Genomic DNA, 21,327 nt, shown 5'->3' with positions numbered 1-21,327 from the left:
ATAAAATGAAAAATAAATAAAAATAAAAAGCCTGACAGGACAACCACCTTTAGGATCCTATCAAGTTTAACCTGCTAAATATAACATCTTTCTCAATGGGAATAAAGGGTATCAGCAGTAATAACAACCACGAGTTAAAAGGATGATGTTTTTGTGAAATGAACTAGGGTGCACCCAAGAGATTGGGGCTGCGGCTCATGAGAATGATCCGTTACAAATAATCACAGCAAATCCCAATAAAGCAAGGACACAGTGATCACCCCGACTGGGAAGCAAAGCTCAATAAATTACACACAAATTGTGTATTATTTTACAGGCTGGAGCCTACTGATTAGTTCCCTAGAACCAGGTCAGAATCAGGAAGACCAATTACTTGCATTACTTTGAGGCAGATGGTTGTCTATTTCTTCTGAAAAGTCAGTCTGAGTTGCAGAAGTAATGGTGTGCCTTGGAGTAGCAGCAGCATTATTATTATTTGTAGTATTAACTTGAACTTGGTTGATTTCTTTTATGACTTGTTCATAGGATGGTGGAAGCTGCAAAATGAAGAAGGAACATTTTTAGACATCTATAGGCAATAGCCAAGGTGTTAATAGTTTCACTGTTCTATGTTTGAACTTCATTTAAAAATAAAATACGATAATGAGATATTTAGTCACCTCAGCAGGAACCAGCTCACTGGCCCTCCAAGGGCCTGCTGCAGAAGATGGGGGAAATCCCAGTCCTGGAGGTGGGGCTCCTGGAAACCACGAGGCCGGCCTCAGCGGCTCAGCTGCCACAATGGTGATCTCTGGGCGCCTAGCAGACAGAAGCCTCAGTGAGGTTTTGCAGCTTGAAAACAAGCTATTGTCTACTTGCAAGTGTTGCAAGATTCATAAAAATAACTACAACCATAAAAAGTTATGTAAGAACTGCCCCAGTCACAGAAATGACCTATCTGGCTTGGGCTGTATCTAAGAGCATTCCGAGGCAGGCTTCAGGGAGCAGATGACAGCGATCCTCCACGACACTGTCCTATGAACACTAGAGATGAACCCTGAGCACACTTCACTCTGCCTTGGTCTATAAGAACCAGGACCACGGTCCGTACAATATCTTCACTCCAGAGCTCTGCTGTCTAGTCTATAGCACAAGCTTATCTGAAGACAGACAGAGGCACTGTTCAGAGGAAATGTTTAGTTTTCTGTGATTAAAAAGTACATGCTCTGAAATGGTACTATACAATTAGAAGAATATCCTTCCTCTTCTTCCTCATGCCAATTCCCCCATTCAGTTACCTATCTTTATTCTTTAGAGTTTACATGTTCTTTCTAGACCCAGATGTGTGTTCCTGGTCTCTTTGCACATCAATGCGATGAGTAATTTTCAATGCTGAGGAGCCGCAGTGATTTAAGTGTGGCTTCTTTCATAATTTTTTTTTAACCTGATTCTATGGTCTTTTGTTTAAATTTTACCTTCAAACCTGATTTCATAACAAATACCAACCGTGTGACTCTGAGCAAATCACTCAGCCTCTCTGAGCCTCACTGTTCTCATCTAATAAATAGGAATGATGATCCCTGCTGTGCTTTCTCTAGTACTCTATGGAAAATAAAAATCAAAACAAGAGAGCACTGCCATTATCAAAACTGTACATGTGTAGACACTCTCAAGCTAGCTCAAGAAACAGTAGAACTTGCGCACTGATTAATGGTATTACCTAAGAACCTCTACTTACGGTTTTTAAAGAATTTAAATATCAAGAATTATTTATTAGCACAAATAATGGAGATAAGAACACTTATGTCCAACATGACCAAAATGATTTAACAAGATCACCTTGCAAATATTATTTAAACACAAAAAGTTATCTATTCAAAGAAATTGCAGGCAGTTCCCATCGTGGCTCAGTGGTTAATGAATCCGACTAGGAACCACGAGGTTGCGGGTTCCATCCCTGGCCTTGCTCAGTGGGTTAAGGATCTGGTGTTGCTGTGAGCTGTGGTGTAGGTTGCAGATGCGGCTCGGGGATCGGATCCCGAGTTGCTGTGGCTCTGGTGAAGGCTGGCAGCTACAGCTCCGATTAGACCCCTAGCTTGGAACCCCCATATGCTGTGGGAGCAGCCCTGGAAATGGCAAAAAGACAAAAAAAAAAAAAAAAAGAAATTGCATTGACAAAGGGAAATACAATTACGAGATCTAATTATAGAGTAAAACAAGGTTCTTCATGTATATATGGAAGCTAGTTACCTATCTTCATAATCTGGAATGTATTATTCAAAATTGTCAACTGTTGCTCTCTTTATGTAGGAGAATGAATAATCTATGTTTTATTCTTTATATTTTCTTAGTTTTCAAATATTTTCTGTAATGAGCATGTTTTATACTCAGTGTTAGAAGAGCTATTTCGCAAATTGCATTTAGCCAACCCCCTCTTAGATGTTATCTTAAGTGTGCCACAATGAACTTATTTTCACTTCACTCTGGAATCCAAATGAGACATTCCAATTTTTTACAGCTTTTATGTAACTAAATAATGAGTTCCAGTAAATAAATGTTAACCACTATACAGCATTAACCCTTATGACAACCCTATGAGGTAAGCATGATTACCACTATTTTATTTTATTTTAATGATTTTTATTTTTTCCATCATACTTGGTTTACAGTGTTCTGTCAATTTCTACTATACAGCCAAATGACCCAGTCACACATATATATTTATTCTTTTTCTCACATTACCCTCCATCATGTTCCATCATAAGTGACTAGATATAGTTCCTTGTGCTATACAGCAAGATCCCATTGCTTATCCACTCCAAATGCAATAGTTTGCACCTATTAAACCCAGACTCTCAGACTATCCCACTCCCTCCCCCTCCACTTTGGCAACCACAGGTCTGCTCTCCAAGTCTATGAGTTTCTTTTCTGTGGAAAGGTTCATTTGTGCCGTAGATTAGATTTCAGATATAAATGATTTCATAGGGTATTTGTCTTTCTCTTTTTGACTTACTTAGTAAGAGAGTCTCTAATTCCATCCATGTTGCTGCAAATGGCATTATTTTGTTCTTTTTTATGGCCAAGTAGTATTCCATTGTGTATATATACTACATCTTAATCCATTCATCTGTCAATGGACATGTAGGTTGTTTCCCTGTCTTGGCTATTATGAGTAGTGCTACAATGAACATATGCATACATGCATCTTTTTCAAGGAAAGTTTTGTCCAGATATAGGTCCAAGAGTGGGATTGCTGGGTTATATGGTAGTTCTATATTTAGTTTCCAGAGGTACCTCCATATTGTTTTCCATAGTCCTTGTAACAATTTACATTCCCACTATCAGTGTAGGAGTGTTCTCTTTTCTCCACACCCTCTCCAGCATTTATTTGTGGACTTATTAATGAAGGGCATTCTGACTCGTGTGAGGTGGTAAACTCATAGCAGTTTTGCATTTCTCTACTAATCAATGAGCTTGAGTATATTTTCAGGTGCTTGTTGGCCATCTGTATATCTTCTTTGGAGAAATGTCTATTCAGGTCTTTTGCCCATTTTTCAATTGGGTTGTTGGCTTTTTTGCTGTTGAGTTGTATAAGTTGCTTGTATATTCTAGAGATTAAGCCCTTGTCAGCTGCATCATTTGAAACTATTTTCTCCCATTCTGTAAGTTGTCTTTTTTATGGTTTCCTTTGCTGTGCAAAAGCATGTCAGTCTGATTAGGTCCCATTGGTTTATTTTTGCTTTTATTTCTGTTGCCTTGGGAGGCTGACCTGAGAAAACATTTGTAAGGTTGATGTCAGAGAATGTTTTGCCTATGTTCTCTTCTAGGAGTTTGATGGTGTCTTGCCTTATGTTTAAGTCTTTAAGCCATTTTGAGTTTCTTTTTGTGCATGATGTGAAGGTGTGTTCCAGTTTCATTGATTTACATTTGGTTGTCCAGTTTTCAGTACCACTTACTGAGAAGACTGTCTTCTTCCCATTTTATATTCTTGCCTCCTTTGTTGAAGATTAATTGACTGTAGGTGTCTCAGTTTATTTCTGGGTTCTCTATTCTGTTCCATTGGTCTGTATGTCTGCTTTGGTACCAATACCACACTGTCTTGGTTACTGCAGCTTTGTAATACTCTCTGAAGTCTAGGTGAGTTATGTCTCCTGGGTTTTTGTTCCTCAGGATTGCTTTGGAAGTTCTGGGTCTTTTGTGGTTCCATATAAATTTTTGGATTGTTTGTTGTAGTACTGTGAAAAATGTCATGGGTAACTTGATAAGTATTGCATTGAATCTGAAGATTGCTTTGGGTAGTATGGCCATTTTTATGATATTAATTCTTCTAACCCAGGAGCATGGAGTATCTTTCCATTTCTTTAAATCCTCCTTAATTTCCTTGATTAATGTTTTATAGTTCTCAGCATATAAGTCTTTAATCTCCCTGGTCAGGTTTATTCCTAGGTATTTAATTTTTGGGGGTGAGATTTTAAAAGGTATTTCATTTTGGTATTTTCTAATATTTCATTGTTATTATACATAAATACAACCAGTTTCTAAATGTTAAATCTTGTATCCTGCTACTTTGCTGAATTCATTGATCAGTACAGTAGTTTTTGTGTGGAGTCCTTAGGGTTTTCTATATACAATATTGTGTCATCTGTATACAGTGACAATTTTACCTCTTCTCTTCCAATTTGGATACCTTTCATTTCTTTTGTTTGTTTGATTGCTGTGGCTAGTATTACTCCAATACTATCTTGAATAACAGTGATGAGAGTGGGCATCCTTGTCTTGTTCCAGATTTTAGTGGGAAGGCTTTCAGCTCTTCTCCATTGAGTATTATATTGACTGTGGGTTTGTCATAAATGGTTTTTATTATGTTAAGGTATGTTCCCTCTATACCCACTCTGGTAAGAGTTTTGATCATGAATGGATGTTGGACTTCATCAAATGCTTTTTCTGTATCTATTGAGATGATCATGTGGTTTTTGACTTTTCTTTTGTTAATGTGGTTGACACATTAATTAATGACATTGATTGATTTGTGTATGTGAACTTGGGATGAATCCCACCTGGTTGTGGTGTATGATCTTTTAAATATGTTGTTGGATTCAGTTGGCTAAAATTCTGTTGAGAATTTTTATGTCTGTATTCATCAAAGATATTGGTCTGTAATTTTCTTTTTTTTTTTTTTTTTTTTTTGTCTTTTTGTCTTTTGTTGTTGTTGCTATTTCTTGGGCCGCTCCCACGGCATATGGAGGTTCCCAGGCCAGGGGTTGAATCGGAGCTGTAGCCACCGGCCTACGCCAGAGCCACAGCAACGCGGGATCCGAGCCGCATCTGCAACCTACACCACAGCTCACGGCAACGCCGGATCGTTAACCCACTGAGCAAGGGCAGGGACCGAACCCGCAACCTCATGGTTCCTAGTCGGATTCGTTAACCACTGCGCCACAACGGGAACTCCTGTAATTTTCTTTTTTGATAGTAACTTTGGTTTTGGTATTAGGGCGTCATAGAATGTCTTTGGCAGTATTCCTTCTTCAAACTTTTGGAAAAGTTTAAGAAGGATGGGTATAAGTTCTTCTTTGTATGTTTGGTAGAATTCACCTGTGAAGCCATCTGGTCCTGGACTTTTATTTGTATGGAGTGTTTTTATTATATATTAAATTTCATTTCTAGTGATTAGTCTGCTCAGTTGATCTATTATTCTTGATTCAGTTTTGGCAGGCTGTAAGTCTCTAGAAACTTACGTAGTATTAACTATTCATAGTATTCTCTCATGATTTTTGCAGTATCCATTGAGATTTCTCCTTTTTCATTTCTTATTTTGTTTATTTGGGTTTTTTTCTCCTCTTCTTGGTGAGTCCAGCCAGAGGTTTGTCAATTTTGATTGCCTTTTCAAAGAACCAGCTCTTGGTTTTATTGATTTTTTTCTATTGTTTTTTGAATCTCTATTTTACTGATTTCCTCCTGATCTTCATGATTTCCTCCTTCTGCTAACTTTAGGTTTTGTTTGTTCTTATTTTTCTAATTCATTTAGGTTGTGGGTTAAATTGTTGATTTGAGATTTTTCTTCTTTTTTGAGGAAGGCCTGTATTGCTCTGAATTTCCCTCTAAGCACTGCTTTTGCAGCATCCCAGAGGTTTTGAATGGTTGTGTTTTCATTATCATTTGTCTCCAGGTATTTTTTAATTTCCTTCTTGGTTTCCTCATTGACCCACTGATTTTTTTTAAGTAGAATGTTGTTTAGTCTAAATGTAGTCATTTTTTTTTCTCATTTCTTTTCCTGCGGTTGATTTCTAGTTTCATGCCATTGTGGTCAGAGAAGACACTTGAAATAGTTTCTATACTCTTAAATTTGTTGAGCTTAGTTTTGTGCCCCAGTATGTAGTCAATCCTTGAGAATGTTCCATGTGCACTTTAAAAAAATGTATATTCTGGTTTTTTGGATATAATGTCCTGAAAATATCAATTAAGTCTAACTTTTCTACTGTGTCTAGAGGATCTGTCCGTTGATGTGAGTAGGGTGTTAAAGTCTCCTACTATTATTGTATTCCCATCAATTTCTCCTTTTATGTCTGTTATTATTTATTGAATGTATTTGGATGCTCCTATATTAGGAGCATATTTATTGATGATTAAAATATCCTCTTCTTAAATTGATCCTTTTGTCATTAAATAGTGTCCTTCTTTGTCTTTCTTTATGGCCTTCATTTTAAAGTCTATTTTGTCTGATATGAGTAATGCAACTCCTGCTTTCTGTCTTGTCCACTGGCATGAAATAGCTTTCCCCATTCCCTCACTTTCAATCTATATGTGCCCTTTCCCCTAAGGTGAGTCTCTTGAAGACAGCATATTGTAGGCTCTTGCTTTTGTATCCAGTCTGCCATTCTGTGTCTTTTGATTGGAGCATTCAGTCCATTGACATTTGAGGTAATTACTGATAAATATGTATTTATTGCCATTTTAAACCTTGCTTTCCAGTTGATTCTAGGTTTTTCCTTTATTCCTTTCTTTTTTTGGTTGGATGATTTCCATTTATTTTATGCTTGTGTACTTTTCTTTTTAGTTTTTGTAAATGTAATGTTTGGTTTTGATTTGCGTTATCCTGTTTCTTAAGTATGTTAACCCCTTCCTATATCTGCTTGCATTAGCCTGACAGTCATATAGGCTCAAACACATTATTTAAAAAAAAGAGTCTAGATTTTCTTACTTTCCTTCCCCACATTCTATGATTTTAAAGTCCTTTTTTAACTTCTTCATTTTTGTCCTTTTGCTGTTTCTTGTGTTTATCATCTCTTTTACAGTAGGTTCCCCCCGCCTTTTAGATCTATTACTGGCTTATTAAGTGACTGATTTCCAATTGTGATTTCCTCCATCTGATTTCTTCTTACTTCTTTTTTTATTTAGAGAAGCCCTTTCAGTGTTTTAGAATGGGTTTAGCCGCATCTGTGACCTATACCACAGCTAAAGGCAATGCTGAATCCTTAATCCTCTGAGTGAGGCCAGGGATAGAACCCACATCTTCATGGTTTCCAGTCGGATTTGTTTCCACTGCACCACCATGGGAACTACTCCTTTTGCCATCTTGTTCCTTCTCCTGATTAGCACCATTTAAAGGCAGAAGCTAAAAAAGGTGAAGGAGCTTGCCCAAGGTCACAGGGTGGAAGGTGAAGTCAGGATTTGAACTTGGTTATGTCTGACTCTAAGTCCTGTTCTTCATTACTTCATTACACTACACTTTTAATAAATTTGAAAGCAGGGACCCTAAGTCTAACCTTCCATTTAGCCATCAGTCCACTCTTCCATCCATTCTACCACCTGTCTGTCTACTGGTCCTTCCTTCTATATATCCAGTGATTCACTCCTCCTTGCTCTCCCCCCTTCTCTCCCTCCAACAGCCAGCTAGCCATTTTTACTCATTCAGCTATCCATCTAGCCTGCATGACTCTTCTCCTTTCTTAATTCTTCCTTTACTCAGTTTTCAATGCTGTCATCAGTTCATTCATCCACATGACATTTACTAGTAGCTATGAGGTACAAAGCACTTCTTCGAAGTAGTTACAGCATGCTTTCCATATAGCAATTGCTTAATAAATATTTTAAAATTGGCTTCAGTAAACGATTACTGTCAAAAGAACATTTTCAGGCTTGTACTGCTTCTTCTCTCAAGTGAAATCTTCATGAAACATATAGATCAATTCAGGAAATGTACTGACGAAGTAGAACACTTCAATACACTGCTTAAGAGAGAGAAATATTTAACTTGCTAACTGATGACACACTTTTACTTTATCATTAGCAGAACATACTTCCTCTATTATTCATATAAGCTTACCTCCTATCTCGATGAAGCTCACTCTGAATAGAAGTCCGAGAAGCTATAAAAGAAAGAATACATTGATATAGTACAAAATTCATACATTCAATAAAGGCTTAAATTTTTTATAGGATACATTATTGGAAAAACTTAGCTTATACTTGACATCAGATAGAATGCATGAATTTTATCACCCATAAGTATAAAAGCAAATCAAAACAATCTTTTCATATGGCATAAAGTTAATTATAATTATATTCAAATAGTATAAGAAAATATAGATTTCAAAAACTCCCCAAAGCACATTCTGTGGTTCTGCACATAATTTCAAGAATGAACAGAGAAAAGAAGACAGCTATTAGATAGAAACTGCATGATAAGAGCATTATGATGACAGAAAAAATTTTTTAATATCTGTTCTAATCCATACAACTACACTTTTGTAATGTTTGTTTATAACTCTATTGTAAAGAGAATGGAAATGGTCAAATTTCTATCTTTTTTCTAATTTTTTTGGAGTTTTATAAGCTTTAAGTTGTTTTACTATTGAAATTAAGAAAATAAAAATTAAAAATTTAAGGTAAAAATAAGTGCAAAAACGTGTTGAAATCACTTTTATAAATATGTTATGGCAGATAGCATTATTATACATGAAGCACTAACTTTTCCTTTAAACTTCAAATTCAAAAAGCTAGATGGTTTGAATTTTTTCCAAACTTTATTTTAAAATTAAATTATGTCTTAATCAGGTGACTTGGAAAATGTGTCATATATACATGTGTAATGGAGAAGAGTATTCCTATTTTAAGCAGCACATTCTAAAGATGCCTTTTTAAAAAATCTTCAAATATACTTTGAACATTTGTAGACAAAGGCGAATTTGTTGTTGATACAAACTATTTCTACCTTCTTCTCTCTCCAATATTTTAATTTTTCAATTCTTCTGATTTGAAAAAGCTGAAGATCTGACTCTTTCCTTTCTTCCTCCTATGAACTTCTGGTCTCTGACCAAGGAGGCTGCCAAAGCTGGGGAGGCAGGGGTGGAGATGGGAAGATGGGATACATTTCGACTGGGTTGGAGTTGTGATGGTGGGAATGATGTGGGGTTATTAGCGAAGTAAACCTAACCTCTGAAACCAAAACCTTTGGATCTCGGGTTGGAGGATGTTCTGCAGTCACATCATCAACTGGTTTGACTGACAGGTACATGTTTGTCAAGAGTTAAACCAAGACGAGGTGCACTTTATCTACCAGAATAGAAGAAGACTGAGAGGCTAAAGCTTTGAGTGGCGCATCTGATTTGTAAGAATGATTTCATTAAGTCAGAAGCTCACCCAGTGTGCTACAGTCACGTCACCACCATCGCTAAAGCAGAATCAGCAGACACAGCACTTTCAAAAGACATCATGTTACTTATTGTCACAAACATACCTCTTCCACGGGGCATTTTTGCTGTGCACTATTCATGAGTGCTAAGGGAAAAAAAGAAGGGGTTACAGAAGAGGAAAGGGAGAAAAAGAGTGAACCCAGTTGCCTAAGCTCTAAAAGGAATTCAGGAGCAAAATGGTCTTGCCACGCCACTGTTTCTCCCCACTCTGCACTTGGATGGAAAGGAAAAGTTGATGAACCATAGTTTCAGAGAGCAAAGAAATATATTGTAGGGAAGAAATGTCTGTACAAACCAGGATATATGCACACATAACTGCAGTAAAAAATTTAAAAACCTTCCTACAGTTTTTAGCAACAGTGCAAAAAAAAAAAAAAAAATCCTGAGAACCATTTTGCAAAACCAATTTGATACTTCAACAGGGATCAATTTTAAAATATGAATTCAGTAGTCAATTTACATTTGTTTTTTTGTTTGTTTGTTTGTTTGTTTTGGTTTTTGGCCATGCCCTCAGCACATGGAAGTTCCCAGATCAGAGATCAAACCTTCACCACAGCAGCAACCCAAGCTGCTGCAGTGACAATGCTGGATCCTTAACCAACTGTGCCATAAAGAAACTCCAATTTACATCTTTTAAATTAGTGGCTTTTCACCTGATTCTGCCCCTTCACACCAGAGTCCATTAGTGGCAGCCCCCCACCCCCACCCCCAGGGCTGTTAGTACAGCGGGACTCCCACACTGGGGGTACAGAATGAGGGGACAGAAGGCTTCCCGACCCTCCCAACCATACTTACAGATCTCCTCCACATCCCTGGACGATCACTGCTCTCCCCTTTCCTGCTCCGATTTTTTTTTTTCCCCATAAATCTTTGAAATCTCTCTTCTCTCTTGCTTCTTATAGAATGTGCGCTGGCACTTTTTGTTGGTGTTGAGTAAGTTTAATATCGAGAAACACTCTATCTAGGTTTTCATAGCAGATTTTTCTTGTAGTATCTTACATTTTTCCTGCTAATTTCTCAACTATCTGTTTAATCTCATTCTCACTTTCCCAGATTAAACAGATTTGAGGTAGTTGCTGCCAGCAGAATCAAATTTGCCACCAAGGCCTGTAGAGACTAACAGGTTCCTTTTAAGCCCCACTACAAGCTGCTAGTCTTGCATGCATTTTGGATTTGGCCCACAGACTAAAGGCAGAATTTTCAGGAAAGTTATATCATTTTACAGAATTATTTTTGAACTTTTCTAGTTCATATGGTTAAATTCTAAGGGCAAAACAAATTCATATATCAGCTATAAAAGACTGCAATCTGGATTTTCAACATTAGGCACTAATAAGAACTCTCCTAAGTTTCAGCAGGATATAAGCCTGGAAGGACCCTCGTTGATGGTCCTATTCTAACCTTACAGTTTAGGAGACTGAGATCAGAGAGGGTCAATGAATTATCCCACCCCACACAGGTCATTGCGGGCAGGGCTGGGAGCAGTTTGCCTCTTGAAGTAGTTAAACTCTCTTTGGAGTCAGGAGAGCTGGATGCTAGTCCTAATTCTAAATAATTCAAAGTTATCAATTAAATGATGGTCAGAAGAAATAAACACATAGAAGGACTACCATATTACAAGCATACTTGCTATAGTACTACCTTACCAAAGAAAATGAAACTAATTCTTACAAAAGAAACTAAGAAACTTCTTACAAAAGAAACTAATAAAAATAACTCACCAACTACATTTGTTTGTATAAGCTAGCAGCATCTGACATGATAACAGGAACATCGGCGGAGTGGGAAACTCAAAACGGCCTTGGAGTCAGGAAGTCTCGGTTCACATCTCAGATCTACCTTGTGAGGCCTTTCAGTCTCTGAGACTCATGCTGTTTCATCTCCTCCTCTCTCTCTCCCAGGGCCCTGCTTCACCACTTCTTCACCTCTCCTGGCTGGTCTCTCCTCTGGTTCTGTCCTGCAGCCTACAAACATCTCCAGGCTTCCTCATTCTAAAACAGTCTATAAACAAGGTCAAATCTCTCTGCCTGACCCTTGGCCCTTCTCCTTCCTGTTTAGCACCAAATTTCATAAAAGAGGAGCCCAGCTGCCCCAAATTCATGTGTTCCGTTCATTGTTGATACGAAGTGTGGCTTCCAACTTCAATGTTCTCCTGAATCTGCTGGCTCAAAGGTCACCTCTGACCTCCTAAGTGCTACACACAATCAATGACCTATGTTCAGCTTCTGTCACCTCACCTGCTGCAGCACTAAGAGTTATTTGTGGTTTACTCGTTCTTTCTGAAAATTTCTCCTCCTGTGATCTCTAACACACATCTGTCTCCCAGTTACTCCACTACCCAGATCATTCTTTTTCAGGCCCACTCTTACTTAGCTCTCAGCCCTGCACACAAGGGCTTCAGGATAAGCAAGATCTATCCTGCAGAGTGAACAGGTAATCAGGTACGGGTTATAATCCCCAGCAAAGAGGTCCTGAAATCCAAAAGGGAGGAAGGGTAAGAAGCCAGAGAACCAAGCAGGAGCCAGCAGACAGGACTCTGTGGAAGGAGGCCCTCCGCTGAGGGCAGGGCTGGCTTTTCTGGTTGTGCCTCTTTGGTCCTATGGAATCTTAAAGACATGATCTCAGACACCAATGTTTCCCAAGAGTCTATCTTTTCTCACCTTCTCTATTCTCAGCACTTTCTCCCTAAAGACTGAGTTACTCCCAGGGTTTAGTCCATAACTTTAGCCGCTCAAATTATATCTTCAGCAAAATTCTTGTCTCAATTCCAAATCTTACGTTTCTTTTAAAATTCCCTCCCTGGTCCTTCTCCCCCCTTTTCCCCCAGGGCTCTGAGGCATGTAAAGTCATGAATTTTTTATTTTCACATATGAATTCTCAGCAGCATGCACTGTGGCAGCCCACACCTCTATAATTTACCACCACCAACAAAATATTAAATGTGGAGAAGCATGGAATATCTTTCTGGGTTGCCACCCGACAAAATTTTCACTGCAGTGATTCAAATGCACTTTTCATGCCTGTGGATATCCTAGAGTCATCCTAAATATTATAAATTGTGTCTCTAAAAATAGGATACGTTCTCCTCAGGGTGATGACCTCAGCTCAAATAACATTTAACATCCCTTTCTTATCTTTTTTCTAACAGGTAATCCATGTTCTATTTGGAAAAGGGACGATTATGGAGCCTTTTATTAAAAAGAATGTTGAAATTAGAGCAAGTTTTAAAGCTCTAACCAAGAAGTAAAGTCAGAAAGTACGAATGTACCATTTTAGAGAGAATTCTATTACAGCACTTCTGTCGTGTATGGGGAAGTATGAGCTGACCTCTATAAGCATTTACACAGTTAAATAAAAATATTGTGAAAGTAAATGAATGAAAAGGGACAAGGTGTGATATTCTCTGTTTTGTTTTGTTTTTTGTCTTTTTTTTTTTTAAGGGGCTCCCAGGCTAGGGGTCTAATCGGAGCTGTAGCCACCAGCCTACGCCAGAGCCACAGCAACTCGGGATCTGAGCCACATCTGCGATCTACACCACAGTTCACAGCAACGCCAGATCCTCAACCCACTGAGCAAGGCCGGGGATCAAACCTGCATCTTCATGGATACTAGTCAGGTTCACTAAACACTGAGCCACATTGGGAACTCCCAGGGTATGATATTCTTGAAACCCATCAGATGCCTCTACCTGTGGGAAATGGTTACATACCATTTATATTAGATCATGAAAACTGACTAGATGATACAGTTTTTTTTTTTTTTTTAAAAACAACTTAGAAAAATACTGTTCTGAGAACTGGCTTATCAATAAATTAAAGCTCCAGAGAAGGTTGAGAAACTAGATGCTTGTCTGAAAAGTTTATTACCCCTTAGGAGAAGCTACTCTTGTCAGATTTCTTTGTAAGATTCATCAAATATGATCACTTGCTGGAAATCTAAATCATCATTTAAAATTATTACCAATGAAAATACAAAGCAGGAAAAAACAAACTTACATCTCTTGATTACTGCTCTAATGGATGACAAGGGTCCTTGGCTAGAAAAAGAAAGAAAGAAAAGTTATCACACATTCATTCATCTTTTTAAAGAAGAATCATTTACAAAGCCAGGTCAGTTCTGGGACTCAAATGGCACAAAGCAGCAAATCTGATACTTTAGTTGGTCTATCTTATTTACCAGACACAAATTAAAACAAACTTCAAGAGTTCCTGTCATGGCTCAGTGGGTTATGAACCCAATTAGTATCCATAAGGATGCAGGTTCTATCCCCGGCCTTGCTCAGCGAGTTAAGGATCTGGTGTTGCCATGAGCTGTGCTGTAGGTCACAGATGTGGCTCAGATCCCACATTGCTGCAGCTGTATTGTAGGCCGGCACTGCAGCTCTGATTCGACCCCTAGCCTGGGAACTTGCATATGCTGCAGGTGCAGCCCTGAAGAGGAAAAAAAAACAAAAAACAAAAAACAAAAAAACCCCAAAAACTTTAAAAACTACCTTTGATATTTAAGGTACTTTATAGGAATTGAGGTGGCTGGTGAAGTGTGTCTGCAATATAAACAAAATTTTGCCTTAAAATTGCTTTCACAGCTACCTACATACTGAGGCTTCCAGTGAAATTCTGGACACAGCTTGAAGTCAGGTAGCAATTACATGGTGCCCAAAGGAATTTTGACCCCCATATCTCTCTTGTGTTTGATGTCAGAATTCTTGTCTTCTCCTATCAGATCAAAACAGCCCATTTGTAACAGTCAATTTGACCTAAGGACCACCAGCATTTCTTCCTAAGATTAGAATTTAAAACATCACCACCTAAAAATAAAAGGCTTCTGTTTGCTGAGTTGTGTTCAATAGCTGGTGGTGGTCCTGGCTGCCCTTGACTGTGTGACCTTGGGCGAGTCCCAGAACCCTTCTGAGCCTCATCTTACTCACTGCTCAAACCCTCCAGCTGCAAAGGTTAATGCTAGTTAGTTTCTGAGGGTATTTGTTCATTTGTTTTTTGTCTTTATTCAAACCAGCTGGATTGTTTTTGGAATCATGTAGAAAAACTATACAACCACGAAAGTTTAATGATATGATTTAGGGGAAAAATTCTTTAAATTAAAAAATTCTTCATTTTTTCTGAATGCTTTTTTTAAAATTTATACTTACTTTTGAATTTATACTCTTTTAAAGTCTATACTTATGATATTCTGTATAAATCCTCTTGCTGTTTCTCAGGTAGATAAGATAAAACCAGGAAGATACAATGCTATATCAGTTCATTTTATGGGAAGGACACTTTAGGAATATGCTACTCTGGGAGTTCCCATCGTGGCTCAGCAGAAACGAATCTAACTAGTACCCATGAGGATGCAGGTTCAATCCCTGGCCTCTTGCAGTGGGTTGAGGATCCAGCATTGCCATGAGCTGTGACATAGGTCACAGACATGGCTCGGATATGGTGTGGCTGTAGCTGTGGTATAGGCCAGCAGCTGTAGCTCCAATTCAACCTCTAGCCTGGGAACCTCCATACATATACCAGGAGTGCAGCCCTAAGGAAAAAAACAAACAAACAAACAAGAATATACCATTCTGCTAGACAAGGAAAAAAATAAGCACCAGGATGTCTCCAATATCATGAAACTAGGACTGTTATATAAAAACATAAGTATTTTCAGGAGTTCCCGTCTAGCACAGTGGGTTAAGGATTCAGCATTTTCACTGTTGTGGCACGGGTTCAATCCCTGGCTAGGAAACTTCCACATGCCATGGGCACAACAACAAAAATATATAAGTATTTTCAGCAATATTTATTTTTTTAACAAAAGCTTCTTGAAGGCTTTCTGTAAACAACTACTTGAAAAAAAAATAGTATAAGCGAAGACAGAAGAGGAAACAGAACTAAAAAGTAGGTTGACTGAAGTTTTCAGAAGAAATTTCTTGGTGCAAAAGTGGAGAGACTCTTCATGTTAATATTATGTTGACTAAGGTACAGTAATTAAAAGGATTAGAATCAGTAGAAGCAGGGCCAAAAAAGCCCAAGTTTCATGTCTATGTGCAGGCAAGGTTTAAATGAGGGAAGTGCTGAATGTCTACACTCGGTTGTCTACTTACTCACTACTCTGATTTGAAGGGATGCGATAACACTCTCTGCTACTTTCATGAAGGAGAAAGGTATGTTGACTGGGGTGTGATATGGTAGAGGGCATTTGGGTTGAACTGTTTCCCCCCCTCAAAAAAGATATGAAATCTTAACCCCTATTACCTCAGAACGGGACCTCATTTAGAAATAAGATCAGGAGTTCCCGTCGTGGCGCAGTGGTTAACGAATCCGACTAGGAACCATGAGGTTGCGGGTTCGGTCCCTGCCCTTGCTCAGTGGGTTAACGATCCGGCGTTGCCGTGAGCTGTGGTGTAGGTTGCAGACGCGGTTGGATCCTGCGTTGCTGTGGCTCTGGCGTAGGCCAGTGGCTACAGCTCTGATTCGACCCCTAGCCTGGGAACCTCCATATGCCGTGGGAGCGGCCCAAAGAAATAGCAAAAAAAAAAAAAAAAAAAAAAGAAATAAGATCAATACAGATGGAATTACTACAGTAAAAATGAGGTCACTGGAGTGGGGTGGGCTGCCAATCCCAATGTAACTGGTGTCCTTAGAAGAAGACCATGTGAAGACAGAGACATGTGATGATGGAGGCGGGGGAGACAAGAGTGAAGGAACTGGAGGCCAAGAAATGCTGAGGCCACTGGCAGCCAAGAAGAGGTGGGGAAGGCCTTCAGAGGAAGCCTGACTCCCTGACAGCCTGGATTTCAGGCTTCTAGACTCCAGAGCTGTGAGACAATAAATTTCTGTTGTTGTAAGTCACCCAGCTTGTGGTACTTTGTTAGGACAGCACTAGAAACTAATACATGATGGGCTTTGGCGATGCTGAGTAGATGTGGTAATTCACTGATGTGCTCAGATGTAGCTGTGGATGCAAAAGCTGGTTTGAAGATGACCCTTCATCTCCATCTTTCTGCAAAGCCCAGGTTACAGGTGAAGGTAGCTCTCCATCTGCCAGGGAAGACCTCACAGGAACCCTCCCTCTGTGTGAACTCAGGCTCATGTCTCAGCTGGGAACACCTAGGCAGGATGGCTGCCACAGGACGGCAGACGTGGCCACGTGACCCCTGTCAGAGGAGGGGGCAGCAGAACTCGTTCTGAATCCAACCCTCATTCACTTTTGGTGCCTCCACTTGCCAGCCGGTGTGACTTTGTGCAAATTAAATTACTTAGTATCTTCAAGGACCCTAATTTCCTCATGTGTAAAAGCAAAAATAACTCCTACATGAGGTCTTTGTGAAGAGGGAGAGAGAGAACCCATTAAAGCATTTGACATGGTGGCTGGGACAAAGAGTGTGTTCAACAAATGTGAGCTGCTATTAGCACAATTCATATTTGTTCATGATCTTTAGGGCCATCACAAGACACGTGACAACACAAAGAACCCTTGACAGGGTCTCACTTTGGGGTCTGATATCATACAGATAGTAGGCCTAACATGCATTTTTTTTTTCCCTTGGTCTTTTTTTCCTTTTAGGGCCACACCTGCAGCATATGGAGGTTCCCAGGCTAGGGTTCTAATCAGAGCTGTAGTCGCCCGCCTATGCCACCCACAGCCACAGCAATGCCAGATCTGAGCCACATCTGTGATGTACATCACAGCTCACGGCAATGCCAGATCCTTAACCCGCTGAGCAAGGCCAGGGATTGAACCTGCCGCCTCATGGTTCCTAGTCAGATTCATTTCCCCTGCGCCACGACGGGAACTCCTAACATGCGTGTTTTTTAAGAGACATTTTTTTTTCCTTGAGATTTATTTCGCTCTCTCCTGGTTTCTGCTGTTCAGATGAACCTGAGCTCAGGCTCCTCTGTGACAAAACACAGGACTTGGAAACTGCATCTTCACTTCATTCTAATTTTATAAGCCTATCTCCTGGCCCTCGGCAGAGATGACCCAGATCTTCTGCCTGCTGTTCTTCAAGCACTGCTGCCCTGTTTTCAGCTACCATTATTCTCAGTGTGGAGATAAACCTACTCCAAACTATGAGAGTCAAAGAACCTTTGAGGAGGGAAACAAAGGAGGGAAATGAAGGGTTGAGGAAGAGAACCAAAAGTCGGGGTCAAGACAGAACTGCCTCAGGTCTGATTGTGCTGCTGATTTGTCTTCCTCCCTGGGGGTTTCCTAGCTGTTCAGGGTCCCCCCATCCCTTCCTCCCACTCTCCCACAAAAGCCCTTCTCAGGATTGCTACAGGATTGCCCTCTACCACTGAGTTTGCGCATCACTTATCACATTTAAAAAAAGACTTTCTTGGAGCTCCCATTGTGGCGCAATGGGATTGGTGGCGTCTCTGCAGTGCTGGAATGCAGGTTCGATCCCCAGCCCAGCACAGGTTAAGGATTCAGCATTGCCACAGCTGTGGTGCAGCTTGCAACTGCAGCTCGGATCTGATCCCTGGCCCAGCCAAAAAAGAAAAGAAAAAAGTTTCTCAACATAATAAAATGAATTTCTAATGATGAGATTTCAGCAATGAAAATGATGACAACAGTGTATTATTATGTATGCCAAACACATGACACATTTTGAAAATAGGAGGAAACTGAGGCTTTAGAGGTTAAGGTTGCAGTTACATAACTGCGGAGACAGATGTGAAGGCACTACTGTCTGATTATACGCCAAAAGTCCATAATTCAGGCTTGGGTGGATGGATAGAAGTTTCTGGATGGTCCACAAAATTTTATATGTAGGCAAATACCCCTAGGCATAAAGCTTGCTCTCAAAATTTCACACTGGAGCTTCATCCAAACTCTACAGATGTAGGAAAGAACAAAATAAAAGTTGCTAGGTATGACATTATAATGTTGTCAACAACAACAATAACAAAATCACAATAGTCATTCTTATTCATCCAAGAAAATCCAACATCTCTTTTTATTTGGATCATGTCTTCTTTATCATAATAAAGCTGATTCTAGGAGTTCCCGTTTCAGTGCAGAGGAAACAAATCCAATTAGTAACCACGAGAATGCAGGTTCGATTCCCGGTCCTGCTCAGTGGGTTAAGGATCTGGCATTGCCATGAGCTGTGGTGTAGGTCACAGATGCAGCTCAGACCTGGTGTTGCTGTGGCTGTGCTGTAGGCCGGCGGCTGCAGCTCTAATTCGACCCCTAGCCTGGGAAATTCTATATGCTGCAGGTGTGGCCCTAAAAAGAAAAAAGAAAAGAAAAAACCAACCCAGATGCTAAACAATATTTATACAACTTTTAAAGCAACAGCTTGTTCCCAAGTTTAAATTCATCCCCAAACAGCTCTCTTTGGTAAGGAAAAAACTATTTTCACAAATCCAGGAGTTGCTGGATTTAGCTCATTTGGTAAACAAACCCAAACAATAACTGCAAGTGCCCATCAGCATCACTTTGGTTTTTGGAGTTCCTTCTATGTGCAGAAGCAACTGAATGTATTTTTTAAAATGCATTCTTTATGAAAAATCTTCAATAAAGGCCATAGGCATATCATTAAATACTAGTCAAAAAAGGCATTATCTTATCAAGGAGTTAAGAGGCACAGCTTCTAGTCAAGCTAATAAACCTGCCAGTGACTATAAAATTTATCCCCCTCTAGTATCTTCTTCAAGGCTTCAACATCTGGACTGATTCCTTCTCCCAGCAGAAAGGTGAGATTTCGACAGGCTGGAAGAGGTATTCTGCCACATCCATTCTCTCATACACCCAGTACTCAGTATATGTATTGTATGTACCAGGCACCAGAAATTTCTGGAAAACACAGACTCTGATCTTGGTGAGAGAGGTAACTATTGCAACTGCTTTTGTATTAAAACCACATAGGGTAGCACATACTTTGCATATACTCGAGGAAAGGCTTCTAACGTGTCTTGACTGAGACTTGAAGAATGTGTAGAAGGAAAGGCTATAAAGAGAGAGTGTTTCCTGCTAAAGAGAATAGCGTGTGCAAAAGATCAGGAGTGGAGGTAGTTGAGCATGGTTTGAGCACAGCATATGAAGAAGTCATGGTCAGAGATAAGGGATAGGAACCCAAATGCCACACCAAAGGACGTGGGAACATATTGCCAGGGGAGCGTGCTGATGGCAGGCATGGCTAGCTAGGTTTATACTAAGAATCCTCGCGTCAGGGAAATGACTGCAAAGTAGGAATTTGTCTGGGACATCTCCCTAGAACAAGCACTGATGACGCAGCAAGTCTGTATGCACCCGCTATGATGTTTATAAACATGTCTGATTTTTTTTTTGAAACTTTATTAAGGATGTCTTACTTTTGACCTTTTTTTTTTTTTTTTTTTGGCTGCACCCATGGCATGCGGGAGTCAGGGATCAAACCCACTCCATAGCAGTGACCCAAGCCACAGCAGTGATGATGCCAGATTCTTAACCCATTGTGCCACCAAGGAATTCCATGCCTGACTTTTTAAAAGCATTTATGAATAAACTCTGGTGTATGTCTTGAATTGTGGGGAGGCTTTAATATTTAAAGAGATAAAAAATGAGCAGATATAGGGAAAAGAAGATAAACGTGAGCAAGAGGAGGTTTCTGGAACTGCCAGAAAGGCAGTGGAGAAGTCTAGGGTTTCTTATTCACACATGCATTTATTTACTTAGGGAGCTCTCACTATGTACCTAACACTTTGCCACAAACCGGGGATAATGTTGGTAATAAATAACCTCTGCCCTCAAGAAGTATGCGGTCTTGTGACAAGATCAACAAATAAAAGAATGTGAAAAAAAAAAAAAAAAGCTATACAAAGTATTACGGGAGCTTGGAAGAGGAGTGTATAAATTTAGCCCTGGGAGATGTGAAGAAAACATAGAGCTGATGCTTGAACAGAACTAGTGCAGGTTTTCTCACCCCTAGGATGACTGACTTTCTTAAGGGGGTGGGGGTGCGGGTGGGGGTTGTCCTTGGTATTATAGGATGATTAGCAGCAGCCCTGGCCTCCACTTACTGATGTCAAACATATACTCCCTCATAGCCCCTACATTGCGACAGCCCAAAATGTCTCTGGACATTGCTAAATGTCCAGTCAGGGAAAAATGCCCTCAATTGAACCACTAAGCTAATGACAACAAAACAGTAACAGGATTGATACTGATGGAAAGTAAGCTGGCTTTGCCGTGTCTGGTTGCCAAGTTGACTGTTGCAGTAAGTGGGGAGGGGTGTACAGGCTTGATGTGAGAGAATAGGACAAAGGCAGTGATGAGAAAGGAAGAAAAGAAATAAAGGAAATTTCTACCACCAAGAAACAATTTAGAAAAGTCATACTATGGCTATATCAGGTGAAAAAACCAGTCTTTCTTTTTTTTCCTTTCTTTTTTATATTTTTATTATTTATTTATTTATTTATTTTTGTCTTTTTGCCTTTTCTAGGGCCGCTCTCGTGGCATATGGAGGTGCCCAGGCTAGGGGTCCAATCGGAGCTGTAGCCGCCAGCCTACGCCACAGCCACAGCAACAGGGGATCTGAGCCGCATCTGCGACCTACACCACAGCTCACGGCAACGCTTGATCCCCAACCCACTGAGCAAGGTCAGGGATTGAACCTACAACTTCATGGTTCTTAATCGGATTCGTTAACCACTGAGCCACGATGGGAACTCCTTTTTTC

At 39.8% G+C, this 21,327-nt stretch overlaps 1 protein-coding gene across 15 annotated transcripts in view; it reads right to left on the bottom strand.

Moving 5' to 3' along the window:
- The window catches only part of SH3D19 (SH3 domain containing 19), a 187,020-nt gene that overhangs the window by 51,911 nt on the left and 113,782 nt on the right, over window positions 1-21,327 (bottom strand). For 5 of the 15 annotated variants that reach the window (XM_021100625.1, XM_021100634.1, XM_003129146.6 and 2 more), the window contains 4 exons: window positions 13,670-13,710; window positions 8,306-8,348; window positions 660-798; window positions 383-536 (listed from right to left, as the gene is read on the bottom strand). In XM_021100625.1, the coding sequence (XP_020956284.1) occupies window positions 383-536; window positions 660-798; window positions 8,306-8,348; window positions 13,670-13,710 (377 nt within the window). Of the gene's footprint in view, window positions 1-373; window positions 537-659; window positions 799-8,305; window positions 8,349-9,718; window positions 9,760-13,669; window positions 13,711-21,327 lie in introns of all 15 variants that reach the window. The other 10 variants (XM_021100631.1, XM_021100629.1, XM_021100630.1 and 7 more) reach the window with 3 other exon arrangements.

Source organism: Sus scrofa, chromosome 8 (genome assembly GCF_000003025.6).
Source record: "Sus scrofa isolate TJ Tabasco breed Duroc chromosome 8, Sscrofa11.1, whole genome shotgun sequence".
In the NCBI taxonomy this organism is placed as follows: Eukaryota; Metazoa; Chordata; class Mammalia; order Artiodactyla; family Suidae; genus Sus; species Sus scrofa.
Note: the sequence above shows the minus strand (reverse complement) of the source record. Positions and strands in the feature narration are given on the sequence as shown.